At 43.3% G+C, this 21,924-nt stretch overlaps 1 protein-coding gene and 1 long non-coding RNA gene across 18 annotated transcripts in view; one reads left to right on the top strand and one right to left on the bottom strand.

Moving 5' to 3' along the window:
• Positions 1–17,385, bottom strand: part of BIN1 (bridging integrator 1) — a 115,208-nt gene extending 97,823 nt beyond the window's left edge. For all 17 annotated transcript variants that reach the window (XM_075609746.1, XM_075609748.1, XM_075609747.1 and 14 more), the window contains exon 1: positions 17,234–17,385. In XM_075609746.1, coding sequence (XP_075465861.1) covers positions 17,234–17,314 — 81 coding nt within the window. In that variant the 5' untranslated portion in view covers positions 17,315–17,385. The remainder of the gene's footprint in view (positions 1–17,233) is intronic.
• The window catches only part of LOC142499831 (uncharacterized), a 31,852-nt gene continuing 26,665 nt past the window's right edge, over positions 16,738–21,924 (top strand). The window contains exon 1 of the long non-coding RNA XR_012802750.1: positions 16,738–16,961. This is a non-coding gene — a long non-coding RNA (uncharacterized LOC142499831). The remainder of the gene's footprint in view (positions 16,962–21,924) is intronic.

The raw sequence follows: 21,924 nt of genomic DNA, 5'->3' as shown, positions 1-21,924 counted from the left end.
AGTCACTGAGCTATTAAGTGAAGGTTACGTTACATTCTTCTTAGATAATGCAGAATTTGAAGTAGATAAGTCCTGAGAGCGTCACCATGCCGGAGATGTTGGCTTGGTGACCTTGCTGCCTCTGCTACCATGTTACGCCTAATAACAATCACAAGGGGGTTCAATGTTTATGTAGGGTGGAGGTTAGGGTGTTAGACAAGCACGGAGGGTCAGTTGGTTCCTTTCTGCAACCCAGAAAACATTACAGGGGCTCTGGGCAAAGGGAGACCCCCAATAATGTTATTTTGGTGTAAGTGGAAGAAGAAGGTTGATATTGCTTCAGACTGGAAGAACATGTATGCATGGTGCCCACCGCTAAGCCAGCCACTGTACTTCTCAATTCAATGGCGTCAGATTGCTACACTGGAGTTATATTAAGGAACTGAGACCAACACCTGTTGTGCCGCCTTTGCTATTTTGATACAGTTTATGGTTAGCAAAGTGCATGGCAGAGACAGCTGTATTTAACCTGTTCAATGGTGGCAGAAAACCCCATTGGTTACAGCAGCCATCTCACCCTCTCGTGTTCCTACTCTCTATTATAAAATGACAGGATTAGAACGGAGGGCTCCCCCAGCTCCAGGAACCCCACCCCCTCTGGTTCACCAGATACTTACCGGTGACTTTAAATCTAACTCCAGGGGGAAAACAAAATGGCTGCCAAAATCTCAGGCCAACAGGAAGCCGCGATGTCAGACTTTGCTTCTCCCTTTTGGGCCGCCATTTACATACTCTTTAAAATATCAGGAAGTAATACTAGTAACGCCCCCGGTAAGTACCCCAGATTCCTGAAAATAGTGTGGTTAAGCTCTGGAGGCTCCCACGGTCCGGGTTTAGTAAGGTGGGATTGCTGCTTAAGTAGCATAACTATATATTCCCTAACTCTGGGGGGTTCAACTTCAGTCAGCAAGCCACCAGCACCCTCACCCGACCCCCAACAGGTCCTCAGGATATCCCAGCTTCAGCATGGGCGGCTCAATCAGTCCCTGCTTCAGAACAGATGGCTCAATCAGAGGCTCAGCCACCTATGCTGAAGATCGGATATCCTGAAAACCCGTCCTGTTGGGGGTGGGGGGGGGGGGGGTTTGAGGACTGGAGTTCAGCACCCCTGGCCTAAGTGACCCACAAAAGCACTAACTGTGACTTGGCAAAACTTCAGATACAAGTGATTCATAAAACCCAGTGACTATTCCACTGCCTACAGTCCGAATACAAGTGTGAGCCGCATATCCCAATATAAGCCATGCTGCCTGCCTTACAGTAATATCTTTCTATTCTAGAGGAGCTACACACACAGGAGGCATGAGATGTAACAGCTGAACAGGAGGGCAAGACAGTGAGAGAGGGGGTTATTAAGAGCAGCTGCTGCGCATTCTCATGTGATAGGTCATAATACAATTAGCAAGAGACAGACAACAAAAAAAGCTTATCCCGGGATGTGAATGGAGCCCGGTGTCCTAAGCAAAAGGGTATTTTACCCAAGTGCATACAGGGGATATTGCCAGCAGAGGGTATTATCAAGAGGACGTCTCAACTAGTGAAAAGGGGCATGTGGGCCGCAGACTTCATTCACGACGCGCCATTTTTATGTGATACATTTTAGCAAGTGAAAGTTCCTGTCAGGCACCGGGGGAGATGTAATTAGCCTTTCATTGGCTTGACATGTTTCGCCCAGGTAATAAGGGCTCTGTAGGACAACCTGACCTGTTGGTGGCCCTTGAGGACTGGAGATGGCATCCCCAGGCTTAGAAGGTATCCAACCTCTATGCATGCGTTTGATTCCTGTAGGCATAACAGAAACAATGTCCAGTATGTAATGTGAAGGCAAAATGGCATTCAAGATTCCCAAGCAATGTCTCCTTTTTCCTTCGTTCATGTTCATTTAATTCAACAGCAGTGTCCAGAGAGGTGATACAAATGGGCCGCAGTTGTAATTAATGTCATTTTTTGCACGGAATCTCTTTATATACACAAGTCACCTCAAGTTTCCCATGATGTTAAAGCAAATCATTGCAAAACTGGAACTACCCTCTACAGTATATAGTTACAGACACCTTATAGGAACTGGAAAGTCACTATTGATACAATGAGTTTGTGTTCTCTGAGTGATGATGTTGACGTCCTGAAAAAGAGCCCGGTTCTGATACATTGGCTGAGATCTGATGATTTACACAGAGCCCCATTGAAAATAAAAATGTATTCATTTTTTCTCAGGGCACAAAGGTCAATACAGTAAGTCATTTCAAAGAACCAATTAATAATTAATAACTGGCCAATTACTATGATATGCGGCTTATATTTGTTGTTCACCTGTGTGAGATTGGCCCTTTAAATAAACAGATTATTGTAATTAAAGATAAGAAAATCTGAACATTTTAAAGGTGCAATCCAAGCAATATCCTACATGTGTGTTTTTTAAATAAATCAATTCTGTAATATTAGATAATACTTTCTACTTTTTTTGACCTTAATGCCATTTTTACTTAATTAGTTTTAATATACTGAGCATCCTTTGATTTCTATAGCAGGTTTAGCCACCTCCCCAGCAGTGCAAGATCTTTGTAACACTTTTATGTTTGTGATAAATTGTTGGCAATGTTCCCAGCAGTTTGAGCTGCAAACTGTAGCAATAGATAATGTTACCTTAGTAATATAAGGATACATTGTAGCGGAGTTAAACTGACTGAAGGATTGATTTGAAACTGAAAGGCAGCCATTTAGTGAACCGTGGGAAAAGGACCTTTGCTGATCAATCACGGGAGAATTAATCAATCAGCAGCTTAGATAATTAGTTATCAATAAAGGTAATCAAAGACTGCATATATTAAAACACTTTTTTTGTTGTTATTTTAATTGCTTGGATTACTTCTTTAAAAAGGTGAATGGTAACATGTATTTGCAGAATGCATGAGTGCATGTAATAAAGTAGATTGATTTGGGAAGCAGGACAAAAATATAATTTAATTCTCGCGTCTAGGCAATATAGCATGGGTAAAGGTGCCTAAGTGTTCTGGCTTTTTCCGCGCGGACAGTGACACAGGAAGATATCTACAACAGCACTGACGCATTTGCTTGGACTTAATTGGAGCAGAACAAAGGAAGAGGACAGGGTGGCCCAGCAAGCCACGGAGAAGCTGTAGTGCCTTCAGCCAAGCCACGGAGAAGATATGGTGCCTTCAGCCAAGCCACAGAGAAGATTTGGTGCCTTCAGCCAAGCCACAGAGAAGACGTGGTGCCTTCAGCCAAGCCACGGAGAAGCTGTGGTGCCTTCAGCCAAGCCACGGAGAAGCTGTAGTGGCTTCAGCCAAGCCACGGAGAAGCTGTAGTGCCTTCAGCCACGTCAATAGACCTTTTAGGGAATTAGATTTCTAAAATAAACCAGCAGTAGCCAGGACATGATTTGTTGAATGATGTTTCCTCAACTACTATCGGAGACTCTGATTTCCATCTCACTGATAACAGCTCCTAAGATACCAGTAGAAATGTAGTGTTTAGATGGCAGTCCCTCCTCGGAGCAAACCGAACTAATGGTAGTGCAATCTTTAATGAGATGAATGAAGGTTAGTGATGGACACTAATAAAAAAAATAAAAAACAGTAAAAAAAGGTATAGCATTTCTACATTTGCTTCAAGTCTCCATAGTAACCAGATCTTTTGGATGGTTTATACAATCTGTTCCTACATTATTTTGCGATAAGACTCGTCCTTGGCAAAGACAATGTGATAATGGAAAAGTACTAAAACGTTATCAATCACTTGCTTTTAATCTACTAAACAAAGCTTTTTTTTTTTTTTCAAATAAAAACTACTTTTTCCTCCTACTTTTATCGTACTTCCCTGTGAAATGTCACACAACCAAAAAAACTATTAGGGCATGAGAGGACATCCCCGCCCTGCAGTTAGATGTCACTCTAGAGCACATCACAGGAATACGCCTTTTAAGACTTCGCTTTTAATATAATTCTACAAATAAAAAGTATATCCAGAAACTTTAAATAATTACTTATGAAATGGAAGTTATTAATTAAAAAACGAGGTAGAGGGGGGAGAAGAGAATGGTGTACTCTCAGACAAGTAATGTCCACAGGGAAACCACTATTTGCCACTAGAGGCCTAGGATGAGTCCGTTGACCGCTGCCCCGGATTGTTGAAGGAAAATAATAATCTGGAGTAACCTTAGTAAAATTCTCTGGGTATAAGTGCTTTTAAATTCTAATCCATACACCTACATATTTATTGTCCATACTATAGCCTGAAATGAGATCAGTCCTGTAGATGGAAACGGCACCAACCGGGGTTGCCATGGCGATTCTATATAAACCAGGGAGAAGTCTAGATGTGCCTTTTGCCCTGACGAAGCTCCGGCCTAGGAGCGAAACGCATGTTGGGCACGTCTGACGACGTCATATGTCCGACGCATAGGCAGAGTTAGCAGTGGGGTGAGAGGGAAGAGAGGGGATTGAAACAGCCACAGTAACAGCTGAGATTCTGGCTTTTTGTATCGATTCAAAAGCTCAGCTCAGAATAGCAATGAAGGAATTTATCCTTAAAAAAGTTTCTTTGTTTGACCTCTCTTTGACCCCGTGACTCATTCAGTTGGGGGGATTGGAATGCTACAGGAGGTATTTATACTAATTGTTACATTTTGACACTAGATTGTTTTATTTATGATGATCTGCCTGATCTCCTTAGCAGACTGCTGTAAATACCAGATCGATTCCCGATTTGCTGGCCAGTCCTGTTAGAGGGTGACCAATGGATCTGATCTCCTTTCAGGCTACAGTATGGACAAGATATTGGTGCATAGATAAGAATTTCAAATCACTTATACCCAGAGCAAATTACTAAGAGTTACTCCAGATTATTATTTAATTGCAACAATCCAGGACAGTGGTCAATGGACTCAACCTAGGTCTAGTGGCTAACAGTTGCCTCACTGTGGACATGACTTGTCTGAGATTACCCCATTCTCTAGTCCCGCCCCCCCCCCCCCCTTACTTTTTAAATTAAATTACTTCCATTTCATAAGTAATTATTTAAAGTTTGTGGATATAATTTTTATTTGTTAATTATATTAAAAGCGAAGTGTTAAAAGGCGTATTCCAGTGGTATTTTTTAAAGTGACCTCTAACTGCAGGGCCGGATGTCCTCTCACGTCCTCTCACGTTTTTTGGTTGGGTGTATTTATTAGGTTCACATTGCTGCACCCTGATTAACTCATTTACACTTTGCAAAGATTAGTATTATTTGGAGTTCACACGTGGTACGTTTTCACTCTTGTAAAGACTGTGACATTTCAGTATCGGATGTGGTGTAAGACCTATACCCATATTGACTATGATGTGATGCGTGTCTACCCCTCAGCTTATTCGGATGAATGGAGCATGGGGGAGCAGACTTGATTGCTGTGGCAAGAAGGCAACTTCACCTTTATTAAAAATGTTTTAGTGGCTTTTTTGGCCTTAACCACAATGATTAATTGAACTAGTTAGAATGTTTGTGTCTGCATGGGAGTGCCAAATATTTCCGGAATAACACCCAATGCGGTGTGTAACCAATTAACCACTACATACAGAGTAGCAAACACTAGGGAGAGTGTATTTGTATTGTATTGTATGTCTTTATTTATATAGCGCTTCACAGTAATAATACACGTGACAATCATATAAATAACAAATAATATAAATAACAGATCATGGGAATAAGTGCTTCAGACATAAACGTAACATTTAGGAAGAGGAGTCCCTACTCCGAGGAGCTTACAGTCTAATTAGTATTTTGGTAAGTGCTTCTGCAGGGGGTCAAGCTTTATGTATCATGTGTCTAGTAATATCTACGGTGCTATTCATATGCTTCTTTAAGCAAGTGTGTCTTAAGGTGGGTCTTAAGGTGGATAGAGAGGGTGCTAGTCGGGTGTTGAGGGGAAGGGCATTCCAGAGGTGTGGGGCAGTCAGTGAGAAAGGTTTAAGGCGGGAGAGGGCTTTAGATACAAAGGGGGTAGAGAGAATACATCCTTGAGCAGAACGCAACAGTCGGGATGGTGCATAGCGAGAAATTAGGGCTGAGATGTAAGGAGGGGCAGAAGAGTGTAAAGCTTTAATAGTGAGAAGGAGAATTCAGTGCAAGATGCGGGATTTGATAGGAAGCCAGGAGAGTGATTTCAGCAGGGGAGACGCTGAGACAGATTTAGAAAACAGTAGAGTGATTCTGGCAGCAGCGTTTAGGATAGATTTGCAGGGGAGACAGGTGAGAGGCAGGAAGGCCGGACAGCAGGAGGTTACAGTAATTAAGACGGGAGAGAATGAGAGTCTGTGTCAGAGTTTTCGCAGTCGAGCAACAGAGGAAAGGGCGTATCTTTGTAATATTGCAGAGGAAAAAGCGACAGGTTGTAGAAATGTTTTGAATGTGAGAGGAGAATGTGAGAGAGGAGTCGAGGGTGACCCCTAGGCAGCGTGCTTGGGCTACTGGGTGAATGATGGTACTTCCAACCTGTGTATAACAAGTTAATAATATACACAGAATGTGGCAGTGATATGTACTGTCCCTGGGTGCCGCCTGGTAGCTTATTAATGCACCTATGCTAATTATAATGGCAAAAATAATATATGCACAGCCATATGTTTGGAGTTTTTCAATATTGGGAATTATTTTTATTTGATTAGGCTCTAATGCCTTTTAGCGGACCAACATTAGACTTCTTCATTGGTTAAATTATCAAGTACAGAGCTTTTGAAAACCTCAACAACAACAAAATAACAAAAACACAATACACACACAGCGCACCGGGGATGAATAACGCAGTATTGAAAGCGCTGTACACTATACTTTCATCTATGAGAAACTCTAAGCAGGTTCACTAGAAGGTACCACAACCTGCATTGAATTTGCTTTCCCCCAGCACTAATATGGCTACTAGAACCTTGAGCAAGGTTTACCACCAAGTTTTTGGCAGGAGGCAAATACTCTAGGGCAGGGGTGGCCATCAACAGTCCTCAAGGGCCACCAAAAGGTCAGTTTTTCAGGATATCCCTGCTTCAGCACAGGTGGCTCAGTGGCTCAGCTTTAGCACAGGTGGCTCAATCAGTAGCTTAGTCTCCGAGGAAGATAAGCGATGCGCACACTGGATGCTCATTTGCATGTCACTACCCAGAATCCTTAGCTGTAACCTACCCACTGTATGATGGGACAATACGCGAGTTAGGTTTGCGGACCAGTGGAAGACATGCACATAAAGTCAGGGGTATTTTATCTTTTCTGTACTTTAAAAAAAATATTTATTAAAGCTGCAGTTCAGGCAATATCCTGCATGTGTGTTTTTTTTAATAAATCAGTTCTGTAGTAAGAAAAAATACTTTTAGCATTTTCTGTTTTAAAAAAAACAACTTTGAAAGACCAATTTTCTTGTATTCTATTTTAACAAGCATGCTTGTTCCTATAGAAACGATTTACATTCCCCATATTTAAAGATGTCGCCAATCTTTGCCAATCAATAGACGGAGAACTAATTGACCGGCAGCTATGCAGTTTTTTAGGTAAGTAGAGATTGCACAACTAAAACTATTAAAGTAAAAAAAGAAACGAAAAAAAAAAAACAACGTGAGCCTGAACTGCAGCTTTAAGTAGTTCTTAGCCCAAAAGGTTTTCTGACCTGCATAATACACCCTGACCCCTGAATATAAGTTCACATGGCCTGTTCCCTGCCTGTGCAGTCAGTCCCGCTTATCAGCGCTGTCATTAGGAAGTGCTGCAATGGAGGAAATGGAACACAAACAGCAACATTTGTTTGTTTTTTTACACATTAAAAGATTAAAGCTTGTTGTATCTAATACAAATTCTGTTAGATATTAAAGTGCAGTCCCATTTACTGTAGGATCAAAATACATTCATGCTATGGGTTAAATATTAGTGGTTGAGGACCCTACAATTTTTTATTTAAATTTAAAAATGTAAAGAAGAGTTCAATTAAAAAAATTAAAGAAGAGAATCTCAAGTGCTTTGGATCCTTTGTGTGCTGATTAAGTAGGACTGCATGTCCAATCACTGCCCTTGGCAGCCATACTTGGCGATCACCTTCTATTGTAGCATTTTATTCTGAAGTTGCAATATCAGTAATGTCAGCCCACAGGCGTACAATGACTTCAGCGCTAGAGGTATGAGGCAGCCTGTCCCCTCCAAACACGCAGGAAGTTTCCCCGGACTGAATGAAGCCATTGTGTTCACAGGAACCCAGAATTAGAGGTTATTCTCTGTAGCAGGAGTGGCCAACTCCAGTCCTCAAGGGCCACCAACAGATCAGGGTTACGGATATCCCTGCGTCAGCACAAGTGGCTCAATCAGTGGCTCGGTCAACGAATGAGCCACCTGTGCTGAAGCAGGGATATCCTTAAAACCTGACCTGTTGGTGGCCCTTGAGGACTGGAGTTGGCCACCCCTGCTCTATAGATTCTGGTTATAACTGAGCGATGTGCGAGAGCGCAAAGATGGATCACAACTAGCAGACCGGCTGCCAGGGATGTGCCAGAATGAGATCGGGGTCCCGACCAATGACAGGTGGCGTGGGAGAAACATCAGGAGTATATCTTTAGGAAACCCAGGGCCTTGAGAGCACTAACCAATCTGCTGCTAGAAGGCACTGCAGCAAACTGTTCTTACGCCAACACACGGGTTAAAAACGGCACAGCCAGTGTTGGAGAGAATGCCATCTACGAGGCAAGAATCCTCGTCATAGTGTTCACATGTACAGTATGTCTTTAGCACTTACATAGGGAGTACATACAGTATGTACTGCAACAGGTGCGTGCAGGAGAGCCAGAGCAAGTCTGGTGTGTGGGTAGTAATTGGAGACCGGTGCTCTCATGGGGGTTTTTTTTTTTTGAATAGTCAATATTTCAGTCCCACGGTCCCCACTTTGGACCAAAATGTTGACCATTCAATTAACATTGTTTTTCACAAAGTCGATGAGAGCGCTGGTCTCCGATGACTACCTTTAGCACTTATATGAACATTATAGACCATAGTTTGACCGCTGGTGCTTTTCATAAAGCGTTGGTGATATACAGGAATAATATAACAATAATTACTGGAAAAGGTATTATGCAGGCGCCTCCCTTCTCACACCCACCTTCTACTGCTTTGTTATCCTGATCTCTGCGCCTCTCTCTGAGTAATGCAGACACCTGCGAGAAAGGGTCACTCCATGTCACATCGTGGAGAGGTCAGTGGAAACCCTTCCTAGCTTTGAGAGACGCACATTGATGGAAAGATCTCCCGGTCAGCAGCTTGGGTCTGAATTAATTCCCTTACTCTAACCAAGATTGTAGTTTTAGGCTATAGGAAGTAAATATTTTCTAAATACATCAAAAGGAATGAAGCATGTTTATCCTAAACATTGACATACCTTGTAATAACATAACCAACGTGTGTTGCATAGGAACATAGAAATAGATGGCAGATAAGAACCATCGGGCCATCCCAATCTGGCCATTCCCCTATCTGCCATGAAACCTCACACCCTATTAAATTCGTTTGTTCCATATTTAGGATTGTCTTGTGTCTATCCCAAGTACCTCTCATACTCTAATAACCTCCGTTACTGGATTAGCAGGCAGGTCTGAAAAATACGTTACACAGTTACACAGTAGATGAGGTTGAGACATAAATCCATCGAGTTCAACCTATGCTAAATTTAGACGACAGACTTATCCTATATTTGTATTTACAGCATTTTCATCCAGATAAACTGTTCTGTAATGTTCAATGGGGAAAGGATTACAACTATGGCTGTTGTGCAATTTAAAATGTGCTTTTGAGGGAGCCTGTTCTCAGCATTTGTGTTTGTCTAGAAGAGCATAAAAAGAGTTCCTTGTGGTTTACTAGATGCAGGTTAGCAGCGCTGGTCTGCCATATTCTGCAATGGGCACAAATCTCTTCCTGGCCTCAATATGCAGCATTCAGCACGGCCCGGATAAGCAGCGCCCATAACATGCGTGAGCAGTGCGGCTTCTCTGGGGAAGGCAGCGTCACAAACATAAGGAAGAATAAACTTCTGGATCTAAACTACAATAAATAGTTCCGCTTTTAATGCAGATCTTGGTAGAAAATGCATTCATTCCTCCCTCGCAATAATTATCCCAGATCCATTCCCAATTATTTCAGAACCACTATATGTGGAATTCGTGATGCTTAAAAAAGAAAGGAAGAAGGTGGTGTTCAATCTATTTCCCGGAGTTCTTCCTATTTTGATAGCAAACCTCAGGCTAGGAGAGAAAAACATAAAAAAAGACCTTATAACGGGCACTTAAGTGATACACATTAAATATATTTTTATTCACAAATCTGTCAAATTAATGCAAATATAAAAAGCACATATAATGATCCAATACTGCTGCTTTTAGATCATAGGATGCTCAGGATAACAAACCTGTCTCCCTCACCTCTGGAATGCCCGTCCCCTCAATATCCCACTAGCACCTCCTCTCCCCACTTTTAAGACCTTCCTTAAATCACACCTCTTTAATGAAGCATATTGGTGGCTCTGCTGGCTGATACTATACACCTATACATCTCATATGCATTGACCTTGACCCCTTACAGATGCCCTTCTGCTATCTCTGTACGCTCTCTCCTTACTTACCATTTAGATTGTAAGCTCTTTGGGGCTTCCTAATTCCTAATATTCCTTTTCCTAATGTTACTTTTATGTCTTAAAGCACTTGTTTCCATTGTGTTATATTATTGTCACGTGTATTACTGCTGTGAAGAGCTACATAAACACATACACACATACACACATACACAACCAGTAACTTGGTATATGTAGAATATCACCAAAAATGACCCAAACAGGGAGGCCCAGCATCCGCACAGATTTAAGTCGCTATAGGTGCAGTGCCAAGCTGCCTAGCAACATGTATTACACATGCAGTAACCATGCAACACATTCTCTGCTATTACATTCATTTCATAAACAGCTACGTGTTTATTATATAATGAGTTCTCAGCGTCATGTCTACAAATACAGCAGAATATACAATGTATACGTCTCCTGTGAGTGGCGGAGGAAAGATGGCAGCAGAGGTTCCAAATGTACCATCATTGTTGCATTGAGGTTGCATGGATAATATATAATGTACTATTGTATGTATTGTATTGTATGTCTTTATTTGTATAGCGCCATTAATGTACATAGCGCTTCACAGCAGTAACACACGTGTAATCATATAAATAACAAATAATATAATATAAATAACAGGTCACGGGAATAAGTGCTTCAGACAAACGTAACGTTTAGGAAGAGGAGTCCCTGCTCAAAGGAGCTTACAATCTAATTGGTAGGGAGAACGTACAGAGACAGTAGGCGGGCATTTTGGTAAGTGCTATCCCAAAACGTTGGTTCATTATTCATTGCAAATACTTTCCTCCTTTTATCCTAATCAAACGTTACTGAAAAATGCCCAATTAGATCGAAGAGAGATATTAACTAACAAGGGATACCGCAATGTCCCGTGTGTTTAGGATTTTCTACAAACAATGTAATGTCAGGTTAGCTATTGGCCCTGCTCTGGTGCATTATCTGTCAGGTGCAGGGCAGGTTACCGACCTGCTGAGACATGTGCTATATTTATCTGCTGAACACTATACGGTGCTTGCAGATTTTGGTCCCTTTTTACCCACCATAACTTGTATAATGTGCGGCTGAAACCTATCCCAGCTTCATATTGTAAGGATGGTTACACTGGCTGTGCAATGATGAGACCCAAAGGTTGAAACAGCGGGGGGGGGGGGGGGGGGGGGGGTGTGTGTGTGTGTGTGTGTGTGTGTGTGTGTGTGTGTGTGTGTGTGTGTGTGTGTGTGTGTGTGTGTGTGTGTGTGTGTGTGTGTGTGTGTGTGTGTGTGTGTGTGTGTGTGTGTGTGTGTGTGTGTGTGTGTGTGTGTGTGTGTGTGTGTGTGTGTATAGCACCCTTAATGTACATAGCGGTTCACAGCAGTAATACATGTGATAATCATATAAATCAGGGGCGCACAGGATTATTCTGGGGGGGGCGCACAGGATTATTCTGGGGGGGCGCACAGGATTATTCTGGGGGGGCGCACAGGATTATTCTGGGGGGGCGCACAGGATTATTCTGGGGGGGCTCGGGCGGTTGCAGAGGCCCCGCACTCTTCCCCAAGGCATTGAAATTAAATGCTGGGGGATCACGTGAGGCCTCTGCAACTGAACTTACCGATGTTCAGATGGCTGGTGTGATGCGTCACTATGGAAACGCGGCGTCAAATACCGCCACTGGGTCACGTGACGTCACATCACATGACCCTGCGGCATCATTTGACACCGACCTAAGAAGTAAGGGGGGCGCGAACAGTGAAGGGAGAAGGCGGGGGCGGGGGCGCAGCTTCAAAAGTTTGCGCACCCCTGATATAAATGACAAATAATGGGAAGAAGCGCTTTCAGACTTAAGTGACATTTAGGAAAAGGAGTCCCTGCCCCGAAGAGCTTACAATCTAATTGGCAAGGACGAAGAACGTACAGAGACAGTAGGAAAGTGTTATGGTAAGTGCGTCTGCAAGGGGCAAGGTCGATGTACAGTATGAGGTGTTGAGTACAAGCCAACTGGCTTATGCACTTCTTTAACCCAGGCTGTGCAATACGGCAGGCATATATATATGCTTATAGGGATCCATGTTAAAATGGACAAGAAGCAAAAGGTGACACTGTGCTCATTTGCATGTCATTTCCCAGAATCCTTGGCTGCAGTGGAAGCATTCTACGCTAAGGGATTTAGGGGAAACGCAGAGTCACAGACGTGAATGTGCTCACAAGTGACATTTCTTTGTTCGGGTATAAATCCCTAACTAGCCCTCAACAAAAGCAGTATAACAATATTAATGTTTATTTCATTTTTTTTTTCAGAATGAGTAAATTTAAGCATATTTGAAATTCCAAACTATTTTGTCACAAATAAATGTCAGAGGAGGTTTTTAGAAGGTGCAACATCTTTAAAACTATCCCTGGTTAATCTCAGATGTGATAAAAAACAGCAGACCTGGCAGAATGCCATTAAACCTCATTACCCAGGAGCCCTCCTCTTCTCCCGACTTCCTCATAGCATGACCACTCGGGGGATTAAAAGGAGAGAGGGAGAGAGAGATAGAAAGGCCCATATGGCTCCTCGTGAAAGACCCGGTCTCAGATTTAGGCGCCTGTGCGATCATCACTAAATAAAAGTGGCCTCATTTCATTTATACACAGCACAGCTGCCAACGCCAGTCACATACACAGTTATTTTTTATTAATCACAATAAGAGAGAGAGAATAAGAGATAGATAGATAGATAGATAGATAGATAGATAGATAGATAGATAGATAGATAGATAGATAGATAGATAGATAGATAGATAGATATCCTATAAATGTCATATGTATTCATATTGTACATTTAAGTTGTTTAATTTAGTAACGAACATACTTTATCATTTTACAAATGTATAAAGAACCAAATCATTTCTAGATGCATTTCACAAATGTGACCATTCATTCATTTCTGCAATTCCCTGAATCCCACCTGTGATGTATAAAAACCAGATCGCTGACGACACTACAGATACATTAAGAGAAGGAGCGGCTCAGTGAGTAAAGACACTGACGGGCACTGAGTTTGAAGCAGGGGAACCTGGTTCAATAGATTGTAAGCTCTAAGGGGCAGGGACTGTCTGCAAAATGGCTCCACGTAAAACTAGCAGCGCTATACAAGAACAAACAATTATTATTCCGAAATGTGTGGGAGTCATGGCTGAGTAATATGGTGACGTAGGGCTGGATCCGCTGACACTCGAGCTACAGGGGGAGGATTCTAGGGGGTGGATAGGGGTATATGCTATTATACGCTGGGCATGGACCCTCGATCGATAACGACTGTGCCAAAAGGAATTGTAATCAAATTGACTACCCAATAATATTCAGGTGTGGACAAGAACCCATTAATGAAAGAAAATAATTAAAGTTGAGATACTTGATATGCATATATACTGTATGCTGTACCCTTTGATTTTGTGATGTACCATATCCATCCCCCCCTTCCTACCCCTACCATTCTTATCATTCCATTCCCTTTTTGCTTTCTGTATCCCAAACTATCCGATACCAAATTGCATAAAATGTATGTAAAACTGTTCATCTTCATGCAAAATACAAGATAAAGTTTATAAAAAATTAAAGAAAGATTCCCTTCCTATGTAGAAGCTTGTGGGGGCTGGAGAGTATGGGGGGGATGGAGAGTATGGGGGGGATGGAGAGTATGGGGGGATGGAGAGTATGGGGGGGATGGAGAGTATGGGGGGGATGGAGAGTATGGGGGGGGGATGGAGAGTATGGGGGGGATGGAGAGTATGGGGGGATGGAGAGTATGGGGGGGTGGAGATTATGGGATTCGGATGGTTGTCAAATGCCTGCTGCTCCCCAGCTAAAATTAAATATTTGGTACCAATAAAGGACTGACCCAGATTGAGTTCTCTTATCATCGGGAGAATAGAAGCTGATCCAGAGACGGAGAAATAAAAATAAAAACGCCACCTGAGTCGTTCCCCGAGTTGTATACGTGTCATACTGCTCAGTGACACAAATCTGCAGTAACTTATTGTCATGAGATCCGGAGTGCCATTTAGACTAAGGGGGTTATTCATGCGCGAGTGGCTACGTCACGCTGCATCCAAAGGAGCACCTGTGATAGTGCCAGTCAGGACACTACCGCACGAGAGCTCCCATTTACATCAGTGGGAGATTCTGTGCCAGAGTGCCCCGGTGGGATACAATACACTTATTCTATGTGCTGTAAAGATGTTCCCCGTGCTGGAGAGATCCGCTCCAGGTCAGTAGGCCTATTAATATCTTCTCAAAACCTGATTAATCCAGGGGTTCTCAACTCCAGGTCCTCAACAGGTCAGGTTTTCAGGATATCCCTGCTTCAGCACAGGTAGCTCAGTCTTTGACTGAGCCACTGATTGACCCATCTATGTTGAAGCTGGGATATCCTTAAAACCTGACTTGTTGGGGGGGTCTTGAGGACTGGAGTTTAGAACCCCTGGATTAATAAAGTATATGTATCACGTACTGTAAATCATTCCTCCATATAATCTCTTCTTTCAATCAATCAGCACAGGAGGCGCAGAATAGGAGCAATTGGAACACAGACACTGATAGAGGGATATATATATATAAAAAGGTCTCTCTTCAAGTTAAACACAAACATGGGGCGTTGTGGTATCTTGACTTGATATAATCCTCTTGGAGTGAAGGAAATCACCCCTGGACATTCTCAGGTTCTCCAGTTAAAATGAAAGGTCAGGACTCACATTTCTTCGCCCCAAAATATACTTAGTGTGTCGTTTGCCAAAGTCTTACAGTACACGTTCTATATTCTTTATATCCCAACGTTGGGGACAAGCATTAAAGAGTTAATAGTCATGTTCATTTTGAGAACACGGTCATTGTATTGCAACTTCAACTTCTCCACTGGGATCTAGAATATATGATGCCCTTGGTTTTTTTTGTTAACACGGTTACTCTCTTCCACATGTTTGACTTTTAATAATAAATTCAGTAGTAGCTTTATTAAGATCAAATGCGTCAAAAGCATCAAACCTCCTAAAAAAGGATCGCCCCCCACCATCACAATGCCTCAACTCTGGGCCAAGTGCTATAATCAATGCCGGTTATTCAATAAACTGCGGTAGCGCAGTTTAATGGGAGTCTCCACGCGACAGTGCCCCGATCAGCACTATTGCAGGTCAATTAATAACCTCCAATATCTCACATAACACAACTACTGCAAAATTATTGGTTGCAACTGCCGGATCGAAATCCAAGAACTGACTGCGCTTCTGTTCTGACTCCTAAGTCAGAGTCAAATGGGGCAGATTCTTGGAGAGGTCATACGAACAAATCGATAATGACAACAAACACTTTAATTAATTTACCCCAATGACTTTGCTCAATCTGCTCATTGGTTCCATGCAAAACGAAGCCCACATTTTTGTGCTGTAATTAGGAATATTATGAGGTACGATGACAAAGCTGAAGCAGCAGAATATTACAATGCGATTCAGAGAGCCGCTATATATATTTGCACGGAGTTATGATTTACAGTTAACACCAGTGAGCGCTTGGCCTCATCTGTAAAAACAGCTGCAATGCATTTCAGCAACGCAACCTGTCCTCTCGGATATCGCCCGAGCCCTTCGAATGACCCATTTCACCTAAACCATCTGTAACCTCAGTGACCGCATTGCTGCATGTACCACATGTATTCCTGCTCCAATACATTTCTCCATACATTAAAAACAGACACAGATCAAACGCTGCGTTTCACAGAGGAGAGGGGGAGAATGACAGGAACACAATGGGTATTCACAATATTATGAAGACAATAAAGTGATTTATTTAAATCCGCTAAATTTGTAGTATGAAGACATGAATTAATAAAGTATTCTCACAATTGGTAGAAGGACCGGCCATACGTCATAAAGGAAATCCATGTACGCGTGTTTATTCACGTACGCACAACCATATACATAAGCACAGATACCCTCTACCGATCAACATAGCAATGTGTACGCCAACATCTCCAGAATCCTGTGTGTTCTCTATCAGCGGAGCATGGTTCCTGTACATGTCAGCAATGACAGCTGTGACCGAACAGTGTGGGCTCCCCATTTGTAAAAGCATAGTCCATTTCCCACATCAGACCCCTACAAAGAGAGCTAGCAAATGAATGACGGGCATGCCCCGCTGCTGTGAGTGACAGATCCCTGCGACGTATGTGCCTTACACAGGAACTAAGACGCGGGGGCTACTGCTAACACCATCTTAGCATCCACCCTGGGCTTGCTACCCGTGTCAGGCTGGAAGGATTACTGCTGTTATTCAGGTATGCTTCTCCAGCGCCTGCCCTGCATGCAGCTGTTTACAGCACCACCCAGCACTGTAAATTACCGGGCAATGCGAATACATGGTGTAAAGGTAACAGGAAAAGCCCCGCAGAGCTTACAATCTAAGTGGTATGCTGGGAGACAGCAGGAGCATGTTGCAGCAGCAGCAGCCCGAGCCGCTCGCTGCTGCCTGCCGCCGGCTGTATTCTCAGAGCGCCCGCCGTCACGGTGCCTTACGTGCATGTTCCCGTCTCCAGCACCCCCGCCTTACCTTCTCCTGCGCCCTGGTGAGCTTCTTCTGCACATTGCTGGCTATTTTCCCCGCAGTGACTCCCTTGCCCAGCTCAGCCATCTTGCCTTCCCTTTAACTGTAGTTAAAATAATCAGATCAGAGGGAGGGGAGGAAAAAAAAAAAAAAAAAAAACCTTTGGCAGAAACAATGGAGAGAACCCCCTCCAGGACAGCCCAAGCAGCGCTGGGCACAGCCTTTTAAAGACACAGTGCTTCTCAGAGACGCACAACTCCTTAAAGGGACAGTGCCCTGTCATTGGCCGTCCGTGGCTGTGTCACCGGGGCATAGCCTAGCCCAGGATTAGCAGGGACAGGCGGAGCCGGGGTTGGATTGATGTTGTCCCTCTATCCACAGAGTTTAGTGCAGAGAGATTTTAGAGCATTATTAACCTCTTCGCTGCCAGAAGTGCAGCTATTCCTGGTAGATAAGGGAGTATTGAGGGTATTGTAGGGCTTATTCCACCATGTACATACCATGGCTGAAGTCCCGATATCAGCTCCTCACATCCTCAGGCAATTCACTTTACACAACATAATACGGATTGTCAGCTCTGTGGGGCAATGATTGTATTGGATGTCTTTATTTATATAGCGCTATTAATGTACATACTGTAGCGCTTCACAGCAGTAATACACGTGACAATCATATAAATAACAAATAATATAAATAACAGGTCATGGGAATAACTGCTTCAGACATAAAAGTAACATTTAGGAAGAGGAGTCCCTGCCCCGAGGAGCTTACAATCTAATTGATTAATATAATTGTGCAATTTAATTCCATCTGCAGTACTGCATACACTAATAGCGTGATCTACTATTATTTCCAACTCTGACTACGTACACAGCACTGAACTGTATAGATACGGATCCAGGAGAACCAGGGATAAATTCAAATCATTCCTGAAACAAAAGGGCTTCCAATCTAGTTATAGAAAATATAAGATTCGTCTCGTGGGGTTTAACATTGAGCAGAGATGTGTGTTACTGGAATTTTCTCATTGGATTGGTGAACATTAAAAAAAGTGGGACTTAGCTGCAGAAAAGAAACCAAACGTGAGCTGTCATAACAGCACTACAACATTTTCATCCCCATTTTGCAGTTGCCGTATATATTTCAATCTTTAAGTGACCAACAATTTCAAAGATATCCAGTGTCAGAGGACAATTACGTGTGTGTTATTTACACGGGGTATGTTCAGCCTGAACAAATGAAGCCATTCTCATCTCTTATAGGGCTCAATGGTTGCCTATAGGGAAAACCTATAAGGTTTGTCAGGTGCCCCTCACAAAAGGATCCTGTACAGCACAGGATAAGTGATGACCATATAACTCTGCTCATTTGCCCAGTGACTGATGATGGCCGTAGCTGCTAAGTTGCCAGGATGCAAAGCGATGCGCTGCAGGAGTTTCTGGCAATTAAGGGGTTATAGGGAGAATGACAACGCTGGGAGATATTAATGAGACCACCACTAGGGAAACCACGTTATTCTGCCTTTCAGTGTGTTAGACTCTCAGGGGGACCTTCACCCAGCACCGTTACGGGCACACGATTCAGCGCTAAATTCCATTGTCTTAAATCAGTGGTGGGCAACTCCAGTGCTCAAGTGACACCAACAGGTCAGGTTTTCAGGCTTTCTCTGCACTTAATGGATCTGCCCGTGCATGAGACACTTAACTGTCCTATGTAACCTCACTAATTCTACAGCCACGCGATGAATTCCCAAGGATTTTACAGGTCCGGCCGTCAACAGCAACCTCATGCAAACCGAGCTAGAGATACAGCATGGGGGGCCAACTCCAGTTCTCAAGGGCCACCAACTGGTCAGGTTTTCAGGCTATGCCTGTTCAGCATAGGTGGCTCAGTCATTATAACTGAGCCACTGAATTATAACTGAGCCACTGACTGAGCGTCCTGTGCTGAAGCTGGGATATCCGGAACACCTGACCTGTTGGTGGCCCTTGAGGACTGGAGTTTCCCACCCCTGCAGTAGGGGATATTTGTCGTCTTTCAATTGCATACGTCTCCCGATTGCATACGTCTCCTGATTACATACGTCTCCCGATTATATACGTCTCCCGATTATATACGTCTCCCGATTGCATATGTCTCCCGATTACAAAACCGCTACAAAAAATAAATACAGTAAAAAAAATGCAGAAACATATCCCATTCTTCCCAGATCTTCTAAACCAGGTGCGGGGTTTTCTACCTGAACGGCACCCACCAGACTACGACAAATGACCCCCAAATGGCCAGCCTACAAGTGGGGCATGTGACAAATCAATGCAGCCTCCATTAAGTTATAAAATATGTCCAGACCTAAAGAGTTAATGGGGCGGGAACTAAAGACAGCATGGGAGTTGTAGGCAAAATAGCATCATGGGAGTTGTAGTTTTTTCGCAAGCTTTTTTTGTATAGGGAGAGGTTAGAAACGCTTTTTTAGGAGAGAGTGGATTGGAATAACAGATGTCAAAGTCCAAGGACTCAAACGAGTTACCGGGGAAAGGATGACATTTTAGTTGTGCAATCCTTTCATTTAAAAAAAAAATGAATAAATAAACTTTTAAGAAACGCGCGGTTAAGGAGAAGCTCCCAAAGAAGTGGAAATAATCCCTTGGCATAATTTTTATTTCTGTTTAGTATTCATATAATAATTGATACATTAACCACTAACGTTTGAGTGTAAGTGGGAGCCATGTTATACACTCCCAAAAACATGGCTTTACAGCAGGGGCGGGCAACTGCAGTCCTCAAGGGCCACCAACAGGTCAGGTTTTCAGGATATCCCAGCTTCAGCACAGGTGGCTCAATCAGTGGCTCAGTCAAAGACTGAGCCACTGATTGAGACCCTGTGCTAAAGCAGGGACTGATTGAGCCACCGGTTCTGAAGCAGGGACTGATTGAGCCACCTGTGCTGAAGCAGGGATATCCTGAAAACCTATCCTGTTGGTGGCCCTTGAGGACGGGAGTTGCCCACCCCTGATTTACAGCATAACATGGAATACCCACCCCATCCATACACCCTTTGCCAAGTGGGCCAGCAATGTATAATCAGCGGAGGGGTTATATTCTAAGATCAGACTTTCTTTACATACATTTTACATATTTACACAGTCAACGAGGTGGAATAAAGGACATACACCCGTCGAATCGAGCCTATGTTAAACTTAGCCAAATGAGAGCCTCATCGTATATTTTAGTTCTTTACCCTGAGGAAGGCAAACAAAAAAAAAAGAAGCAAGTGAAGCATTAGCAACATATGTTTCATCAGGGGAAAAATAAACTCCTGACTCCATTAATGATAAGCAGATCTCTCCCTTCCTATACTTAAAGCAGCAGTTCAAGAAATATCCTACATGTCTGTTTTTTGTTTAATAAATCAATTCTGTACTATGAAGACATTTATAATGTATTCTAATGTAACAAGCATTTTTGTTTCTATAACAACCATTTACAAAGTCACATCCCCTTCCCTTCTGAAACAGAATAACCTTTTTGAGCCGTGCCCTATCTCTAGCAGAGAACCAATTGAATCTAGTGCCTGCCTGGTCACATGATCTTCCTCACTGAAAGTTGGCTGTCAGTGCAGCAGAAGAATACCCAAGGTTCATTTAGTGATCCCCCCGCCGAATCTTCAGCGATCGATTACGAGAACGGATCGATCAGCAACTTAGCTAATCACTTGTCAGTGTGTAGATTGTATTAATGCACCTATTTAATGAAAAAAAAAATTAACGACAGCTTGAACTGCAGCTTTAAAGCAGCATTCCACACGGATCTTTTTATTTATTTCGTATATACTGTATATATAGCAAATAAAATGATCACATTCACATGTCTAAGGCAGGTCTGCAACCCTTCCTTTCACCATTATCCCCAGCATACAGTGCTTCCCCTGCAGCAAGGGATTCTGGGAAATTACATGCAAATGAGCACACAATGTGTCACCTTTTGTCTGAAAAACCATTGTTACATGGAGCCCATATAAGCTAATCCTCGCTGCTAACACAGCTTTACAGCACAGCATGGGAATCAGATGCAAAGCCAGAGAAACCATTCCCAGGCATGTTTCAACCTTAATGGGTATCATCAGTGGGAAGTTGGTTGTACTGCTGGCTTTGCAGATTTTCGAGACTGTAGGGTTTACCATCACATTTTAAGTTATGGTGGGTGAAAAAGACAACAAGAAACCTCCACCGTATTGCATATAGCAAATAAAAAGATCACTTGTGAGCACATTCACATGTCTTAGGCCTGGGACCCGGTGCGCCCGGCGGCGCGGGCGGCCACACGCGAGTTCCCCACAAGCAGGGGAATCCTGCGGAGCCGGTCCCGGTCCCCCCTGGCTGCACAGCTTACTACACGCTGTGGCGCGTCAGCCGCTATGGGATACAAGAGAATGGTGATCCCTAGCGTTGACGCGTCACGTGGTGTGGCTGTGAGCCAATGGGGAGGGGAGGCTTCGGGAGGAGGAGAGGCTTCGGGGAGCGGGGAGGAGTGTGGAGTGAAAGCATCGTGAGTGCCTGTCTGTGTGTGTGTCTGAGTGCGTGCGTACCTGTCTGTGTGTGTGTATGTGTGTGCCTGAGTGCGTGAGTGCCTGCGTGTGTGTGTGTGTGTGTGTGTGTGTGTGTGTGTGTGTGTGTGTGTGTGTGTGTGTGTGTGTGTGT

This window comes from Ascaphus truei, chromosome 7 (assembly GCF_040206685.1).
Source record: "Ascaphus truei isolate aAscTru1 chromosome 7, aAscTru1.hap1, whole genome shotgun sequence".
NCBI classification, from domain to species: Eukaryota; Metazoa; Chordata; class Amphibia; order Anura; family Ascaphidae; genus Ascaphus; species Ascaphus truei.
Note: the sequence above shows the minus strand (reverse complement) of the source record. Positions and strands in the feature narration are given on the sequence as shown.